General features: G+C 38.3%; 1 protein-coding gene across 3 annotated transcripts in view; it reads right to left on the reverse strand.

Annotated features, from left to right (window-relative positions):
• The window catches only part of NSMCE1 (NSE1 component of SMC5/6 complex), a 59,791-nt gene extending 40,688 nt beyond the window's left edge, over positions 1-19,103 (reverse strand). For 2 of the 3 annotated variants that reach the window (XM_021006361.2, XM_078152519.1), the window contains exons 1-2: positions 18,972-19,103; positions 16,663-16,794 (exon numbers count right to left, since the gene is read on the reverse strand). In XM_021006361.2, coding sequence (XP_020862020.1) covers positions 16,663-16,780 — 118 coding nt within the window. In that variant the 5' untranslated portion in view covers positions 16,781-16,794; positions 18,972-19,103. Of the gene's footprint in view, positions 1-16,662; positions 16,798-18,971 lie in introns of all 3 variants that reach the window. The other variant, XM_078152520.1, reaches the window with a different exon arrangement.
• Positions 19,104-19,818: the final 715 nt, after the last annotated feature.

A 19,818-nucleotide genomic window follows, 5' to 3' on the forward strand; every position in this document is an offset into this window, starting at 1 on the left:
ATTTTAATTCCCAAAATGTCACGCAAACACTCAAACTGAGATATCAGCATTATATGTATATATATATGTATATATATATACATATATATATACACACACACACACATATATATATCTACATATATATATGTATGTACGTATGTATGTATGTATGTATGTATGTATATGTATATGTATTACAAAGCCCTGTACAAATAATTCCTGGATATAAGAGAAAGATGACAGGGAAAGCAGAGGTGCAGGAACCTCAGAATGAGAGACTCACATTCCTACAGCACTTTAAAGTTGACCAAGCACTTTTCCTAACCCTCGATGGGAAGTGAACGATGCAAGGACAACTATCCCCATTTTCCAGATAAGGACACTGAAGCTCTGAGAATTTAAGTGACTTACCCATAGATGTACAACTAAAAAGGGTCTAAGGTGGGGTTCAAACCTAGATTTCTGAGTCTAAGGCCTGAGCTCTTCCCTCTATACAATCTGGCTTTTCACTATCTCAGAGCCAAAACTGTAGTAGTCACTCAGTAAACACTCACTAAATTTAACTCATCAAATCAAATGTATGGGGTTAGTCAATTCCACTGCTCTCCTCCAAGAGCAGCCAAACTATTATTATGAACAACTTATGGGTACAAATGCCCTTCACATACTTTCCTTCTGTTATCTGATCCTCACATAGATTATTGGCACTTAGTACAGTGCCTGACTCAGAGTAGCCATTTAATAAGTGTTTACTGATTAACTGAATAATAATAATACATGTGTTATCATCCTTATTTTACAGATAAGGAAACAGACTCAGAGAAGTTAAATGCCTTGTTTCAGGTGACAGTCAAGACACCATCCCAAATCTTCTGACTTAGTTCAGTGCTGTAAGAACTGACTCTAATTTGGCCAGTTCCAGGCCAGCAAAATAGAAATAAAAGTTACTTTAAAATTAAAAAGCTAGTCTTGTGGCTGAGAAGTCTAATTTTGTTTTCCCTCTCAGTCTAGACACTCCATGGTACTTAGAATGTAATTGCCTACGGTAAAATTCAGCATGCAGAAAGATTCATCAAGTTATACTTTTAAAATGTTGCTTCTGGAATTGCTTTCCTGGTTAATTAGCAATGTAAAAAAAAAAAAAGCCCTCCCATAAAATAATTAATAGTCTAGACAAACTTTCTTGGACTCTGTAACATTCATCAGCTCTTTGTGGAAAAAAGATATTTGCAGATTATATCATGATACAAGATAAAATATTCAAGTAAAATGTCAGAAACATCATTGTTGATACAATATTAATACTTTTAATGCATCTACCAATATTGATGGTTCCTTACCATTGTACCTGAAACATATACACAGACATTAAAGATAGTTACATAAATTAGATAAGCTAAACAACTACCAAGCATGAAACAAATTGATATACAGGCAGATAAAGATTTTTATTAAAAAATAAAAAGACTACAAAGTCTTTGAACACGTCCATAAAAATTCTGTAATAATAGATATTTCAATGTATTTCTTCTCATCTAGTTGTGATATTTATTTTTTGAACCTAAGTATAGGACTTTATATTTACACAGGACTTTTATTTATAAAATAAGATCACATACATAAAGCAATTTATAAACCTTAAAATGTTTAATGTCTTTTTATGATCATTTCTGAGAAAGACCTTATGATGTAGTATAAAAAAAAGCACTGAATTTGGGAAGCCTGGGTGCAGCTGGGAACAGCACTAACATTTACCAGCTACTTCACATCTCTGATCTTCAGTTCCCTACTTTGTAAGACAAAGAGAACCCTTTGTACCATGGATCTCATCAACTTCTTTGGAAGGAAAAAAAATGAAAGTGCCTTACAAAAAACTATGTAAATGAAAATGATTATCATAATTATTCAATTTCACCTCGTTGCTTTCAATCCATATTTCTACCTGTCCAGACTCTTTTGACCCTAGTTTTGTCATCGATATATTAGCCATCCTTCTCTACTTTTACCCTGCCTGACAGTTTTACTCCACTTCACTGCAGTGGATGATGTAAAGATGACAAAGCATTTGTAGCTGACCACTGTTGGCACTCTCAGCCACCCTCAGAAGCTCTCCCTCCCTGGGCTATTCTCCCTCTCAGTCAGCTTTGCTGGTTCATCATCCGTCTCCTGCCCCTCTAAGGCTGGATGTCACTCAACACTGTAGCTGAAGGAGCCCTCCTCTCTTTTCTTCTGTCTCTGGTCACTTCATCTGTCCGTATGGATTCACATATCAGCTTTAAGCAAATGAATCCCAAATTTACGGACCTAACATAATTATCGCTCTTTAACACACACGCCCAACCCCGCCACCCCAGGCATCTCCATCCAAGTGTTCTGTAGACACATAAGTCCACTATGCCCAAAAACAAATACATAATCTTCTCCCCTAAGCCCTTTCTCTAAACTTCTCTGTTTCAACAGAGGGAACCACAATTCCCAATAACCTACATTTGTAGGGATCATAGGATTGCAAGTTAGAAGGCATCTTAGAGATCATCTAGTTCCACTCCTTCATTTGATAGACAAAGAAACTGAGGCCCAGAGCAATGAAGTGATACAAGTAGCAAGTGACAAGTAGCACAGTGTGAAGCCAAATCTTCTCACTCCAAATCAATTACTCTTTCCTCTTGACCACAGCTGCTTACCTTGAGTTCACTACTTCCAAGTCATCCTTGACTTCTTCCTCTCCCTCATACCCCATATCAATTTCTACATTCTATTGATCCTGCCTCCACCTCTCTGGCATCTGTCCCTTTTACTCTGTTCACATAGCATCCTATTTCAGGCTTTCATCTCCTCTTGCCTGGATTATTACAATAATTTCCTAATTGGTTTCTGTGCTTCTAGTATCTCCCCTCTCTCATATATCCTTCACAAAGCCACCAACATAATCTTCCTAAAGCATGGTTCTAACTATTTCATTCCCCACCTTAAAAAAGCCTCAGTAGCTCCCTACTGTGAGTCACACTGTACAATCTTTCTATATTTGTTCAGTAAGTCTACATAAAAAAAAAAAAACCAGACATTCTGACCACAGACTTAACCTAGCACAGATAGGCCATATCCTAGGGTAGTGAAAGAACTAATAATAATAAACTAAAAACAGATAAATGACAGGAATACTGAAAGTCATATCTATCTATCTATCTATCTATCTATCTATCTATCTATCTATCTATCTATATATATATATATATATATATATATATATGCTTTTTTTTTACAAAATTAGAATAGGACTATACTAGATACATTTGTCATAGCTACAGCCAGAGAGAAAATCCTTTCGTTTTCATTGATATTTTGTTTTTACATCACCCACATTTCCCAAGATATCACTTCCCATCATTGTCCTCATCCTCATCCTCACCCCAACCCCAGACATCCCTTATAATAAATAAAAAAATAGAAAAATAAATAGTAAAATAAACCAATATATCAACCAAGTCCAACATCATCAATCACAAAAGATAAAATAGATAACTTCTATTACATTAAATTGAAAAGCTTTTAACTGAACAAAATCAATGCAACTAGAATAAAGGAGGAAAAAATCTTTGCATCGAAATCTCTGAAAACTGTCTGATATCCACAATATACAAGGAATTAATACATATATATATGAGATCAAGATTCAATCCCTGATGGATAAACGGTCAAAGGACATGAATAAACAGTTCTCAAAAGAAGAACTGCAAATGATTTACAACCATACAAAAGATTGTTCTACTCAATTACAAGAGAAATACAAAACGAAAGAATTCTGAGTTCCATCTCCCATCCAGTAAACTAACCAAGATGAAACAAGTTGAAGACAGTCAATGTTGAAGGAAAGGAAGTCATACCAATAATCTGGTAGGAGCAACAAACTATCTCCTGCCTCTATTCTCATTATGATAGGATAGTTTTTCCTTAAAAGGTACTGAGACCATCCTCAAGACTTGACTGGCTCTGCAAGTTGTGGTATATGAATGTAATGGAATACTATTGTGCTATAAGAAATGATGAACAGGCTGACTTCAGAAAAACCTGTTAAGACTTATATGGTCTGATGCTGAGTGAAGTGAGCAGAACCAAGAGGACTTTGTACACAATAGCAGCCACGTTATGCAATGACTAAGATTGTTAAACTGAACCCTTCTCAGCATTACAAGGATCTACGACATCTCCAGAGGCCTCGGAATGGAAAATGCTGTCCACATCCAAAGAAAGAACTATGGAAGTTGAATCGCTATCACTTATTTTTACCTTCTGTTGAGTTTTGTTTCATCTTTCTGATGGTTCCTCCTATTGGTTTTAATTTTTACTTACAACTTCACTAACGTGAAAATATGTTTAATAGGAATGTAAATGTAAAGCCTGTATCAGACTGTGGGCCATCTTGGGGAGGGTGGGGGAGAGAAAGGGGAAGAAAAATTTTCAACTCAAAAGAATATGGAAGTGATTGTTGATAAATCAAAATAAATGAATAAAATTTAAAAAAAAAAGACTTGACTGGCTCTGGGGACAAATCACTTTCTTGTCTCCTGAGTACAAATCAGCCACGAGGAACTCAGGGAGCTCTAGCGGCTCCCTGGTGCTTGGTTAGTGGATCATTCGGGCAAGCATTCAGCTTACCTCAGCTGAATCAACTTGAAGGGTCCTCTATGCCTATCCTTGGTGACTATCCTCCTACTATGGCCAAGTAAATCTAGTTTTGTTAGCTGCTGAAAGACCTACAAGTGTCTCATTTTGTTCCAATATAATAACAATAACGATAATAATAGCAGCTAGCATTTACATAGCACTTTAAGGTTTGTAAAGTGCTTTACAAATATTATTTCATTTTATTCTCACAAAAGACCTGGAAGATAGATTTTTAAATTCCCATTTTACAGATGAAGAAACTGAGGCAGACAGAAGTTAACTGACTTTCCCAAAGTCAAACCGCTAATAAGTGTCTGAGGCCAGATTTAAACTTGAATCTGCCCATCTCTGGGTCTAGCAGTCCAACTCTAACTCCCAGGGAATTGGCCTGAGTTGGGCCCCATCCCTAAAAGATGCACTGCTAGTAGATCTGAGAATGGCTCCAATATTTCTGGAAAGCAATTCGGAATCATGCTAAGAAACTGACTAAAATGTCCATATTGTCTAATCCAAAGATGGCACTCCTAAGCATATACCCCAGGCAAGTCAATCAACTTCTCTGAGCCTCTTCAGTTTCTTCCCCTGTAAAATGAAGAAGTTAGACTTGATGGCCTCGAAGGTCTCTTTTAATTCCAAATCTATGATCCAATGATGCCAAGAAGAACAAAGGCAGAAAGGTTTTATACACCAAAATATTTATAGTAGCACTTTTCATATTAGTAATGAACTGGTAACAAAGTTCCCAGTTGCCCATTGACTAGGAAATAGCTAAACAAATTTTGGTACATTAACATAATGGAATATTATTGTGCCAAATGAAATAACAAACATAAATATGCAGGTAGATTAAGATGAACGGATGTAAAGGGAAGAAAGCAGAACCAAAAATAACACTATATATGACTACAACAAAGTAAACGGCAGGGGGAGGAGCACATACAACTGAATACTATATAATTATAATGACCAGGCTCAAATTCAAAGAAGAAATAAGAAAATGCATCTCCATCCTTTATCTTCTTATTTTTTGTCATAGGATATGGATCTCCACATTTTAAATTCTCAAAATTTTAAAAAGAATGAAAACTTGCAGATAAGATTTGTGAGTCACTGCTAATTCTCTTTGAAAGACTGGAGAATAAGAAATACTATAAGAATGGAGAAGTACAAAAGTTTCAATCGAAGAATAATGAAGAGAATGTGCAAATTATAGGCCAGTGGACTTGACTTTGAGTCTTGGAAAAACACTAAAATACAATAAAGAAACAGCGAATGATCATCTGGAAAATATAAGCATAAATCACATAAAGAGTCAATATAGCTCTATCAACAATTAGTCTTGCCAACCTAACATTATTTTCTTTTTGGACAGAGTTAGCAGAGTCGTAGAATTGGTGAATACTGTAGCTATATTTTGCTAGATTAGAGCAAAGCAAATGACAGGTCTCTCATGCCAGTCTTAGGAAAAAGATGGAAAGTTGGATAATAGTACAGTTAAGTATATTTAGAACTTTGAATGTCTGGATCCAAAGAGCAGTCATGACGTTGTCAACTCAACAGGAGGTTTCTAGTAAAGTGTCTCAGGATAAAAGCACAGATGATAAGCTTCTCAAATTGATAGATGACATAAAGCTAGGGGGATGGTTAGTACATACAAAGACAATTTCAAGATAAGAAAACATCTTGACAGGCTAGAAAGCCAAGCTGAATAAAGTAAAGTGAAATTTAATAGAATTAACTTACAGTAGGTTTCCAAAAAAAAAAATCAGTTTCACAAGTATAAGATACAGAAGGCACTGCTAGAAAACAACTAATCTGAAAAACACCTAGGAGTTTTAATGGATTTCAAATTCTAGCCAAGTCAACTGCATGATATAAGGACCAAAACAGCGTAAGTGGCCTTAGGCTGCCTTAAGGCAGCATAATGTCCAGCAATAGGGACATTATAGTTCCACCGGACTTTGTCCTGTTCAGACCACATCTGGGGATCATGGACAGTGCTAGGCACCACAATTTGGGGAAGACATTGATAAATTAATGGGCTAGCAGAACTGTGAAAGACTTTGAGATCAGACCACATAAGGACCAGCAGAAGGATGCGTGGGCTAGAAAAAAGATGGCCAGATAAAATGTAGTATTTAATGTAATGAAATGTTATTACACCATAAAAAATGATAGATGTAATAGTTTTAGAACGACCGAAATGAGCAAAATCAGGCCAACTTACACAACATCTACAATAATGGAAGGAAAAAATTACTTTGAAAGGCTTCAGACCTCTTCTCTGATCAATGTAATGACCAGTCAAGACTTGAGGTCTTCATTTCTAAAATATATAGAGAACTGAGTCAAATTTATAAGAATGCAAGTCATTCTCCAATTGATAAATGGTCAAAGGATATGAACAGGTAATTTTCAGATGAAAAAATTTAAGCCATCTATAGTCATATGAAAAAATGCTCTAAATCACTATTGATTAGAGAAATGCAAATTAAAACAACTCTGAGGTACCACATCATATCTATCAGATTGGCTAACATGACAAAACAAGAAAATGATAAATGTTGGAGAAGATGTGGGAAAATTGGAACACTAACGCATTGTTGGTGGAGTTGTGAAATGATCCAACCATTCTGGAGAGCAATTGAGGACTATGCCCAAAGGGCTATAAAGCTGTGCATACCCTTTGATCCAGCCACACCACTACTAGGACTGTATCACAAAGAGATCATGAAAAGGGAAAAAGGACCCACATGTACAAAAATATTTATAGCAGCTCTTTTTATGGTGGCAAAGAATTGGAAATTGAGGGAATGTCCATCAATTGGGGAATGGCTGAGCAAGCTGTGGTATATGAATGTAATGGAATACTATTGTGCTATAAGAAATGATGAACCAGCAGACTTCAGAAAAACCTGGAAAGATCTGACTGAACTGATGCTGAGTGAAGTAAGCAGAAGCAAGAGAACATTGTACACAGTAAGAGCCACAAAGTGCAATGACCAGCTTTGATAAGCTCATCTCTTCTTCACAATGCAAGGATCCAAGACAACTCCAAAGGGCTCATGATGGAAAATGCTGTCCAGAAAAAGAACCATGGAGTCTGAGGGCAGATTAAAGCATAGTATTTGTTCTCTCTCTCTTTTTTCTTTTTTTAGCTTGTTTCTTCTTTCTCATGGTTTCTCCCATTGGTTCTAATTCTTCTTTACAACATGACTAATGTGAAAATAGGTTCTACATGAATGTATATGTACAGGCTATATCAGACTGCATGCTGTCTTGGGGAGGGAAGAGGGAAAAAAGGGGGAAAATTTTAGAACTCAAAATCTTATAAAAGTGAATGTTGAAAAGTAAAAAAAAATTTTAAATTTAAAAAAAGACTTCAGAGATCTAGTATTGAAGCAAGCCTCCCATTTTTTCAAAAAGAGGGGAAAGACTACAGATATGGAATGAGACTTTTTTTTAATATATATTTGTCTAATTACATGAGAAAACAATTTTTAACATTTTTTTAAATTTTAAGTTCCAAATTCTCTCCCTCCCTCCCTTCTCTCCCAACTCCTTGAGAAGGCAAGCAATTTGATATAATTATACATGTGCAGTCGTACAAAACGTATTTCCATATTAGTTATGTTGTGATAAAGAACACTGACCAAAAAAAAAAAACCAAGAAAAATAAAGTTTTTAAAAGTATGCTTCACTGGGGGCAGCTAGGTGGTGCAGTGGATAGAGCCCTGGAGTCAGGAGGATCTGAATTCAAATCCAGTCTCAGACCAGACACTTGACACTAGCCGTGTGACCCTGGGCAAGTCACTTAACCCCACTGCCTAGCCAAAAAAAAAAAAAGTATGCTTCAATTTGCATTCAGACTCCATCAGTTCTTTCTCTGGAGGCATACAGCATTTTTTATCTAAGTCCTTCAGAATTGTCTTAGATCACTGTATACCTAAGTCATTCACAGTTGCTCATTATGAAATATTGCTGTTTTTCTATTCTCCTGGGTCTACTCACTTCTCTTGAGTCTACTATTCTCCTGGGTCTGCTCATTTCATTTTCCATCAGTTCATCTAAATCTTTCCAAGTTTTCCCAAAAGCATCCTGCTCATCATTTCTTATAGCACAATAGTATTCCATCAGAATCATATACCACAACTTGTTCAGCCACTCCCTAGCAAACGGGCATCCCCTCAATTTCCAATTCTTTGCCACCGCCACTATAAATATTTTTGTACATATAGGTCCTTTTTCTTTTCTTTTCTTTCCTTTTTTTAAAAATCTCTTTGACATACAGACCTAGTAGCAGTATTGTTGAGTCAAAGAGTATGCACAGTTTGACAGTCCTTTGGGCACAGTTACAAATTGCCCTCCAGAATGGATGAATCAGTGCTTTAGTATCCAAATTTTCCTACTTCCTTTCCATAACAGCCAATCCAATAGGTATGAGGAAGTGCCTCAAAAGAGCATTTCTCTAATCAACAGTGATTCAGAGTGTTTTTTATATGACTAACAGATAGCTTTGATTTCTTCATCTGAAAATTTCCTGTTTGTATTCTTTGGCCATTTATCAATTAGGGAATGACTTATACTCCTAAAAATTTGACTCAGTTCTCTATATATCTGAGAAATGAGACCTTTAGAGACCTTTATCAGAAAAACTTGACATAAAAATTTTTTCACAGTTAACTGTATATTTCCCTCCATCCTATTTTTCCCCATTTATCCTTTTCTCCTTTCACCCTGACCCTCTTCAGAAGTATTTTTCCTCTCATATTATTTGATCTTTTTTTTGTTCATTTTTTCTTTCTCGTGGTTTCTCCCATTGGTTCTAACTCTTCTTTACAACATGACTAATGTGAAAGTAGGTTCAATATGAGTGTATACCTACAGCCTATGTCAGATTGCACACCATCTTGGGGTGGGGGAAGGAGAGAGATGGGGAGAAATTTTGGAATTCAAAATCACATTGAAGTGAATGTTGAAAACTAAAAATAAATTAATTAATTTTTTAAAAAAAGAAAGATACAGGGATGATGAATGGAGCCATGAAAAAAAAGTATTTTGCTTCTGATCACCACTTTCCCCAACTCACTCTCCCTTCTATCAGCCCCTGACCTTCTCTTATCTCCTTCCCTTCCTACTTCCCTATAGGGTAGGATAGATTTCTATCTCCAACTGATTGGGTATGTTATTCCCTCTTTGAGTCAATTCTGATAAGAGTAAGATTCAAGTGCTATTTGCCACCTCCACCTATCCTCCCCTCCACTGTAAAAGCTCTTTTGTGCCTCTTTTATGTGAGCTAATTTACCCCATTCTACCTCTCCCTTCCCCCTTCTCCCAGTGCATCCCTCTTTCTCAACCCTTAATTTTATTTTTTTAAATAGCATCCTCATCATAACCATTCCTCTTTCTCACCTCTTAATTTTTTATATATCATCCCATCATAGTCAACTTATACCCATGCCCTTTGTCTATGTATTATCCTTCTAACCACCCTAATAATGATGAAGTTCTTAGGAATTACAAGTATCATCTTCCCATGCAGGAATATAAAGAGTTTAACCTTATTGAATCCCTTATGATTTCTTTTTCCCATTTATGTTTCCTTTTGATGCTTCTCTTGAGTCTTGTATTTGAAAGTCAAATTTTTTATTCACTGTTGAGGGCCGGCTCTGGGGAGTTGGAGGGCTTAGGCCAGCCAGAGTCTTACCTGTAGATTGTACTAAACCCAACAGCTGTGTAAACTTAGGATGTTGGCTCACCACCCCCCTGTTCCATCTCTTGAGAACAGGATGTAGGAAGGGAGGAAACAGATAGGGTACAGGACAGGATGCAGGAAAGAAAGTAACAGACAAGGTACAAGAAAATAAGGAAATCATTTAATTAGGTTTGTGCTTTTCATGGAAAATAATGTTACTATTGCTTGATCCAGTACAATATAAGCCTGAGCCCTCAGATCAATAAACGGAGTTTGTTCTTCACTGCTCCCACCTGGCCCGTGATTCTTTTTCTCTTCACACTCCACCAGCATCAGACCATGGCTGTGGAGGAAGGCGCTTGTCTTTTCATCAAGAATGCTTGAAAGTCCTCTATTTCATTAAATAACCATTTTTCCCCTGAAAGATTATACTGGGTAGGTGACTCTACCTACCTCCTAGCTCCTTTGCCTTCTGGAATATCACATTCTAAGCCTCCCTCCAATCCTTTAATGTAGAAGCTGCTAAATCTTGTGCTATCCTTACTGTGGCTCCACAATATTTGAATTGTTTCCTTCTGGCTACTTGCAATATTTTCTCCTTGACTTGGGAGCTCTGGAATTTATCTATAACATTCCTGGGAGTTTTCATATTGAGATCTCTTTCAGGAGATTTCTATTTTACCTTCTCTTTCAATTTCTATTTTACTTTCTTGTTTAGGATATTTGGTGCCATTTTACTTGATAATTTCTTGAAAGATAGTGTCTAGACTCTTTTTTGGATCATGGCTTTTAGGTAATCCAATAATTCTTAAATTATCTCTCCTTGATCTATTTTTCAGGCCAGCTATTTTTTCCAATGAGATATTTCACATTTTTTCCCTATTTTTTCATTCTTTTGATTGTTTTATTGTATCTTGATGTCTCATAGAATCATTAGCTTCTACTTGTGTAATTTTAATTTTTAAGGTATTTTCTTCAGTGAGCTTTTGTACCTCCTTTTTCATTTGACCAATTCTACTTTTTAAGGAGGTTTTCTCTTCAGTGAATTTTTGTATATTTTTTTTCCATTTGGCCAATTCTGCTTTTTTAAAGAGTTCTCTTCAGTGGATTTTTGTGCCTCTTTTACTATTTGACCTATTCTAGTTTTTAAGGTGTTATTTTCTTCAGTATTTTTTTTTGTACCTACTTTACCAAGATGTTAACTCATTTTTTATGATTTTCTTGCATCACTATCATTTCTTTTCCCAATTTTTCCTCCACCTCTCTTACTTGATTTTTAAAATCCTTTTTGCGCTCTTCTATGGCCTAAGGTCAATTCATATTTTTCTCTGAGGCTTTAGATGTAGCAGTTTTGACTTTGTTGTCTTCTAAGTTTGTGGTTTTGATCATCCCTGTCACCATAATAACTTTCTAATCAGTTTCTTTTTTTTGTTATTTGCTCTTTTTCCAGAGTATTTCTTAACTTTTAACTTTATATTAAAGTTGAGCTCTCCTCCTGGGATAGAGAGGGCACTGTACCAAGCTTCAGGGTTTTTTTGGTGCTGCTGTTTTCAGAGTTAGTTCTGGAAGTCTGTAAATTTTCAGTTCTTCCAAGGTGGTATGGTCCAAGGAGAGGCATGGTCACTGCTCTTCCGGCCTGTGCTCTAGTCTGTGAGCAACCATAAGCACTCTTCTCCACCCCAGAACTTCAACCAGGGTTCCTGCTCCTGCTAGTGCTCCTCCTCGCCCTGGGACTGAGACCCAGAACTGTATATGGGCAATGTAACATAGTCTTGTACCCAGTGACAGCAAAGGGTCCCCTGTAATCTCCTTCTGACCAGCTGTCCAACCTCCTTACTATCTGTGGGCTGAGAGCTCCAGAAGCCACCACTGTGGATTCAGTCATCTCCAAGGCATGCTGCTGACTTGCCAGGGGATGGCCTATGCTGAACTATACTCCACTCTCACCTTAGTGGGACAGACCTTTACTGTCAAACTTCTAAGTTGCCCTTGGGTAGAAAACTGTTTTACCCCAATTTGGCTCCAGAATCTATTTTGAGGAGTTATTTTAAAGTTGTTTGGAAAGGGAATTTAGGAGAGCTCAGGCAAGTTCCTGCCTTTACTCCACAATCTTGGCACTGGCCCTAAGATATGTTTTCAAATAAGTCAGTTTCAGGGGTGGGGAACCTGCAGCCTTGAGGCCACATGTGACCCTCTAGGTCCTCAAGTGTGGCCCTTTGACTAAATCCAAACTTCTAAGTTTGTCAAACTTGAGGACCTTGAGGGCCACATGTGGCCTCGAGGCTGAAGGTTCCCCATCCCTGGTCAATATGGTTTGTTTTTATTAACTATACTTATTTGTCACAAGAGGTGGTTTCCATTTGTTCTAGGGGAGGGGAAGCATGGAAGAGTGTTTGTAGATAGTGACAGAGATGCAAAAAAGAAAGAAAAGACCATCAACAAAATATTTTTAAAACACAAGAGAAAACAAAAGGAAGTTTAGAAGGGGACATAAACAGGAAATTTTATTACCAAATTTAAGATATATTTTTAAAAACTACAATGGAAGCTTATGATTTCATATACAATTCTTCATTTTCTTTTGAAATGTTTGTGTTTGTAATGTCTATTAAGTTCATTAAAAAAAAAGAAAAAAAATTTAAAAGATAAACAGTGAGCAACATCCCTGTCTTCATGTATGTAAGAGCTGTCATAGAGAAGATTAGATTTGTTCTTCTGATTCCATAAATCAAAAGGAGCAATCCGTGGAAGCTGTAAACAGGCAATATAGCCTTGATATTAAAAAACAAAACAGTTAATACTGATCTGCCTGGGGTGGTAGTAAATTCCCATTCACTGGAAGTCTCCAAGCAAAGGCTGAATAAAATTTATTGAGTATGCTATCAAGACAATTCTAATTTAGGTACAAGTTGGAACAGATGATGTCTGAGGTCCCTTCCAGCTCTGGGAATCCATGAATGGGTAAAAAAAATAAGTAATTCATTCTTCCTGAGGCATTGAGAACATGAAGGGAAGTATTAGGAGACAGGAAGAGAGAAAGAGGATTGTGTCAGATTGTGTAACTCTTTAAATATCAAGCTAAAGAGTATAGACTTTATTTAGTAAATAAATGGAAACCATGGAAGAGTTGGCATAGGCAAAGAGACATGATCAGTGCCATGAGAATTATCTGGCATCAGATTAACTTCCCACCTCTGCACCGTGTTACCTACGTGCCTGCTATCATCATAAGCTCCCTCCCATCTGTATCTTGGACTCTGACCTTGGCAAGTCAGGCTCTGAGAGGCCAGTTTTTGGCTTATCTTGTTCTGACATAGTCCTCTACAATGCCTCTTCTCTGCCATCTCTATATCATGGAACCATGTATACGCCCTCCACCAACACCACCTTCCAGATCCCCTTCATTGGTTGTCTTCCTTTACGAGAAGGTAAGCTCCTTAAAGGCAGGAATTGTCTTAATTGCTTGTATTTGCATCCCTGGCGTTTAGTATGGTTCCCAGAAAACAAAAAAAGCATTTAATAATTTCTCTATCTATCACAGTGATGAATGGAGAATAAACAAAGACAGAAATACCATTAGTGAGCTGTTGTAATAGCCAAGAAAAAAATAATTCAAATGACTTGTAAGAAAGAGTGGGGATGTATTTCCAAAGTGAAAGACAAGACAAAAGAGAAAGGAGATCCAAAATTAACACCACATAGTAGGTGGCATTTTTAAAAGCTATCCAAACACTCTAGGAAAGGCCATCATTTCTGTAAGAACAATTTACAGTTTCAATTTCTCTTCTTTCTTTCACATTTCTCTCAGAAACTGAATAGTTTTTCCAGTTTATAAAAGGGGATTTTCCTGGGCATATCTTCAAATGCAAAAAATTAACAAAACTGGTTTTGCTCAGTGTTAGCTTCACTTTAAATAGCATTCCTCCAGCTTCTCAAATCCTTCACACTAAGAGCTGATCACAGAGTACAGGTTTTTTGTTGAAACAAAAAAGAAAAACATATTTGCAAAGTCTGCTCCCTAACCATCCTAACATCTTTCTAGTACTCCAATATGTCAAGAAAAATATGAATAAATCAATCCAAGGACAAGTTCTAGAGGACTTTCCTAAATTAGATCATAACTTCAAAGGTCAAATGAAATCAAAAATACTTTTACACTTAGCAGTGTCATCAAGTGGTTTCCTCCTGGCCACTGTCAAACTCCCCCACCAACACTGAAGCTCACATCCTGTACTTTTAATTTGGAGCTCAATAAGAAATATTACCAAAAGAAGGGCCCAGGATTAGGGAAAGAGATCAAAATTAAAATGTTCTTTAACGAAAAAAATTCTATCAGACTATAGATCCTAAAGTCTATCAGTCAGTCAATAAACATATATTAAGTGCCTACTATGAGCCAGGCATTGTGCTAAATGTTGAAAATATAAAGAAAGGCAAAGTACAGTCTCTGCTCTCTAGGAGCTGACAGTCTAATGAGGCAGACAACATGGAAACAACTACGTACAAACAAGACATATTCAGGACAAATTGAAAATACTCCACTGAGTAGGCACTAGAATTAAGGAGGATCCTAAAAGGTTTCCTGTAGAAGATATTATAGTTGGGACTTGAAAGAAGCCAGGGAAGCTAGAAGGCAGAAATAAGGAGACAGAACATTCTGGGTATGGGGGATGGCCAGTGAAAATGTCCAGAGTCAGGAGATGAAGTGACTTGTTCAAGGAACAGCAAGGAAGCCAGTGTCACAGAATATGGGCTTGGGGAGGAAGGGAAGGTATAACACAACTAGAAAGATGTGGGGAGGGAGGAAGTTATGAAGGGTGTTGAATGCCAAACAGAGGATTTTTTTTATTTGATCCTAGAAGTGACAGGGAATCACTGGAGTTTTTTGAGTAGAAGATAACAAAGTCAGTAATATGGTCATGGTCAGACCTGCACTTAAGGAAGAACACTTTGACAGCTGAATGGAGCAATGGATGGGAGTGAGAAAAGATTTGTGGCAGGGATACCAACCAGCAGGCTGTTGTAATCGTCCAGGTGTGAAGCTATGAGGATCTGTGTTAGGATGGTGAGTTAGGGGAGAAAAGGAGGGGCACGGATGACAGATCGCAGAGGTATGAACGATAGGCTTGGCAACAGGCTGGAATGGTGGGGAGAAAGGGAAGAGTCCAGAGCGACACCAGGCTGGGTGAATGGGAAGATGGTGGTGCTCTCAACAGTAACAGCAATGTTATTACAAAGAGGAAAGGGTTTGGGGGAAAAGATAACGAATTTAGTTTTAGACAAGTTAAGTTTAAGATGTCTATGAGACATCCAGTTTGAGATGCTCAACAGACAGTTGGAGACATAAGACTGGAGATCACCAGAGAGGTCAGGGTTAGATAAATAGATCTGAGAACCATCTGCATTGACATAACTGAATCCTTGAAAGCTCATGAGATGCCCAAGTGAAACAATATACAGAGAAAGGAGAAGAGGGCCCAGGAAAGAGCCCTGTGGAACACCTATGATTAGCAAGTGTGACTTGTATGAAGATCCAGCAAAGGACATTTGGAAGGACCAATTAGAGAAGAGAATCACCAGGAAATAGTAAACCTAGAAAGGAGAGAATATCAAAGAGAAGAGGGTGAACAACAGTGTCAGAAGCTGCAGAGGGGTCAAGAAGAATGAGGAAAAAGCAAAGGCCATTAAATTAGACAATAAGAAGATCACTGGTAACTTTAGAAAAAAGCAGTTATGATGGAACAATGAGGTCAGAAGACACTTTAGTGAGTTAAGAAAACAGTGAAAGCTTGAGGGCAGAGGCTGTTTTCTTTACCTTTTCTTCAGGGTCTACACATACTATATGATCAATACACATTTACTTGAAAAGTTAAGCCAATGGTTCTTTGTCAATTTTTTACCCTTAAATCTATTCCTCTTCCAGACTTCCTTTACTCTATCAAAGGCATAACCAGTCTCCCGAGGATCGCAAGTTCAGAACCTTGGAATCATCTTCATCTCTTCCTCATCTCATAAATCCCATCAGTCATCAAATCCTCCCTGCATAAAATTTTTCTTTCACTTGTTCCCTCCTTTCTTTTCTGGCTTCCAGTGTCCTTGTTCATTCTTTTACTATCTCATACCTATACTTCCTCAATGGTCTCTTAGATCTCTCCCCTTCTAATCCCTCCTACACATTATGCCCTGAATAATCTCAATGTACATTTATCATGTCCCTTCCCTGCTAAAGAACCATCATTGGCTTCTCACTGCCAAAATTTAACTACTTATTAATTACCCCCTTACCGCTACTTTCAAGATTTCCAAGGAGTCATACTCACCTTTATGCTGCTCACAGAAAAATCTATGTAGCCGTCTTGCCTCAACTGCATCTATTATTCCATTAGACATCAGTACCTGGAGGAATCGACGATGGCTATCAGTCATGTGGCTGGCCATGGTGATACTGTACTCTGCTTGGGAGAGCAAAAGAGATGGGTGAGCATTAGCCATCTTCGAACAAATACAAAATACTGTTTCAAAGTTGTTCATGAAGTTTAGAAGATAAAATGTGATGCTTTAATCAAGTTCCTCATGTTAAAAAGGATCTCAGCATCTTCCCATTTTGGACTTATTTCCCCAGATAATTCAACCATTGTGTTTCAGAGGGGCATGGTTCTAAAACTGCAGAAAGAGAGGGTCAATTTTAAGTTATTTAAAATTTGTTTCACTTCTAATAAGCCCTAGCTTGACCCTTCTAACTCCCCCAAAAAGGTCAGCTCAACTACCAATTCCTCCAAGAAACCTTTCATAGTCCCCCCAGCCAGAAGGATCGCTTGTGTCTGAATACAGCATATTATACCTTGTATTATAATGATTTGTGTAAATGCCTTAACTCCCTGCTGAAATATACACTCCAAGAGGTCAGGGACTCTTATTCTTTGTTTCCATTCCACAATACCTAGCATACTGAGAAACGCAAAAGTTTCATTATATGTAATTTTATTCATGTGCCTATTCCCTCCACCAGCACAGAATGCAACACCTCCATGCCTTAGCAGACAATCTTCATGAGTCACTATGGCCAAAAAATATTCATTAATTTGTAGCAATCCAATATGGTAATAAGCCTCCCCTAGTCTTTGGATAACAGTCTATCATTGGGTCCACAACCTTTAAGAACCCAGGGTCATTCATCTCCATTCTGTGACAAAAACACAGAGTAAAGGTGGTAGAGTACCACAACAGAGCAGAAACAGTGGAAGGAGAACTGCATTTGAAATCAGAGGATCTAGATTCAAATATTGTCTCAGTCACTTACACCCTCGGTACTAGAGTCACTAAACCTGTCTAAGCATTATGCTCTTCATGCAAGAAATGAGAGGACTGGACCAGCTGACCTTCTTACTCTAAATCAAACATTCTTAATCTTTGTTGTGTCATAGACCCCTTTAGCAGTTTGGTAAAGGATCTACCGGTATTTAGCTTTCTGACTCTCTGGACCTCAGTTTCCTCAATGAGGTTGGTTCTTATCAGGAGTTCTTCACTTTTTGTATCATGGTCCCCTTTGGCAGTCTGGTGAAGTCTATTGACCCCTTCTGAGAACAATGTTTTGAAATAACTGAAGGAAATGCTACATTTCAGTTATATGTTAGAGAAAAGAAAGATATATATTTTTCCCCATCCAAGTCCAAAGACTTCCTGAAATCTCTCCATAGCCCCATAGTGGTCCATTGACCCCAAGTTAAGAATCCTTGCTCTAGACCTATGGTAAGAAATAGCTTTTATAGAAACAGTTTCTCATAGAAGTGGTTTACATCTGGTCTCTCCAGGTTTGAAATTCAAATTGTGATCACCACAGAACCAGTCTGAATTCAAGTAAGGAAAGGCAGACTGCTTTAGTGGAAATAACAGTGGAGCTGAATATCATAAGACCTAGGTTCTAGTCCAGATTCTGATGCTCATGAGTTGCACGATTATAAATAAATAGTTCATTGGACCTCTCTGATCCAGATTCATGCTTACAACTACCACTAACTCTCCTAGTTTTTCATAGAACTATAACAATGCTATCCTATAAGTACTGTTTTTATTATTATCTAGAGTTCCGCTAAACTTAGAGCTAAGAGAAAGGATAGAATTTGAGCTAATCCAATGTGTTGTTTTATAGATGAGGAAAATGAGGCCCATTGTCTAGACTATGACATACAGTTTATCAAAACAGATAATGACATGTCTATATGACACATAGGTGTCCAATAGGTAGGTCTTTAAGTCATGAATTTTCCATGGACAGGCACTGCAGATGGACAACAGGCTGGACCCAGAAGAATAGAGGAAGAGGGGGTTCCCCTCCATTCTTTAGCCGCAGGGGCTTCTACACCCAACCGATCAGTCAAGGAACATTTATTAGGCGCCTACTACGCGCCCGCCCTCCCTTCCCCAGCAGCGGCGGAAAGACGCGGGGGCTTGCCACTGGGGGCCCCAGGTTCGAATTCTGCCTCGGACATCCAGAGCCCAGTGACTCCGGATAATTAGCTCCCAATTCCTCGCCTCCTGGCGCTCCCCGCTCCGCCTGCAGCCCCAACCCCTTCCCGCCACTGGCACCCCGCAGATCCCCACCGCGATCCCCAAATACTAGACCCCGTACCTGGCGCGATCCTACAGTGGGAGGGGGCGGGACCAAAAGGAAGGCGACTTCCCCATTGGTCAATGACGAGAAGCCGCTCCGCGAGCCCCCCCCCACGGGCCGTTCCGCTCACGCACTTCCGTTTCCGGCTTCCTGGACACCTGAAGGAGAATTTAAGGAGGAAAGGGAAGGGGCGCGATGCTGTTGTTATGGAGACGCGGCATTGGCTTTACGGGCGCGGCCTCGGTGACACCCACGCTTCCTCCGGTAGCCTCCTACCAACACTCCTGCCTCCCTGGGCTTCTTCGGATGTTGTGGTGTGTGGGAGGGGGAAGGAATAAACTTTCGCTCCCCCACGCGAGAGTCTCGATGTCAGAGAGTGTCAAAGAGCGTGAGAGCTGAAGGGGGAACCTAGAACACAGAGGGGCTGTCAGAGCTGAGGGAGGACCTAGAACGCTGTCTAACCGAACTGAGAGGAGATCTAGAACATGAGTTGTCAGAGCCAAGAGGGAATCTAGAACACAGGATGTCGGAGGTGGGAAGGACCTCAGAGCATGGGACGTCTGGCTGGTAGGTATATGGAACATGGAAAGTCAGTGCTAAGGAAGGGCCATAAAAATCAAGTTAAGTCAATAAGCATTTATTAATTGACTATGTGCTAGGCACTGGGCAAAGTACTGGGGATTAGAAAGAAAGCTCTCAAGGAGCTCACACCCTAACAGGCAAACAACTATGTACAAACAAGTTTATGTATCATATATATATAATAGATTATATATTCTATATATTGTATACATGTATGTATACAATATACCTGTATATGTATATTATAGGTATTACAAAAACCATATTGGCCAAATATTTTCAG

Source organism: Phascolarctos cinereus, unplaced genomic scaffold (assembly GCF_003287225.1).
Source record: "Phascolarctos cinereus isolate Bilbo 61053 unplaced genomic scaffold, phaCin_HiC Scaffold_4;HRSCAF=312, whole genome shotgun sequence".
NCBI lineage: Eukaryota > Metazoa > Chordata > Mammalia > Diprotodontia > Phascolarctidae > Phascolarctos > Phascolarctos cinereus.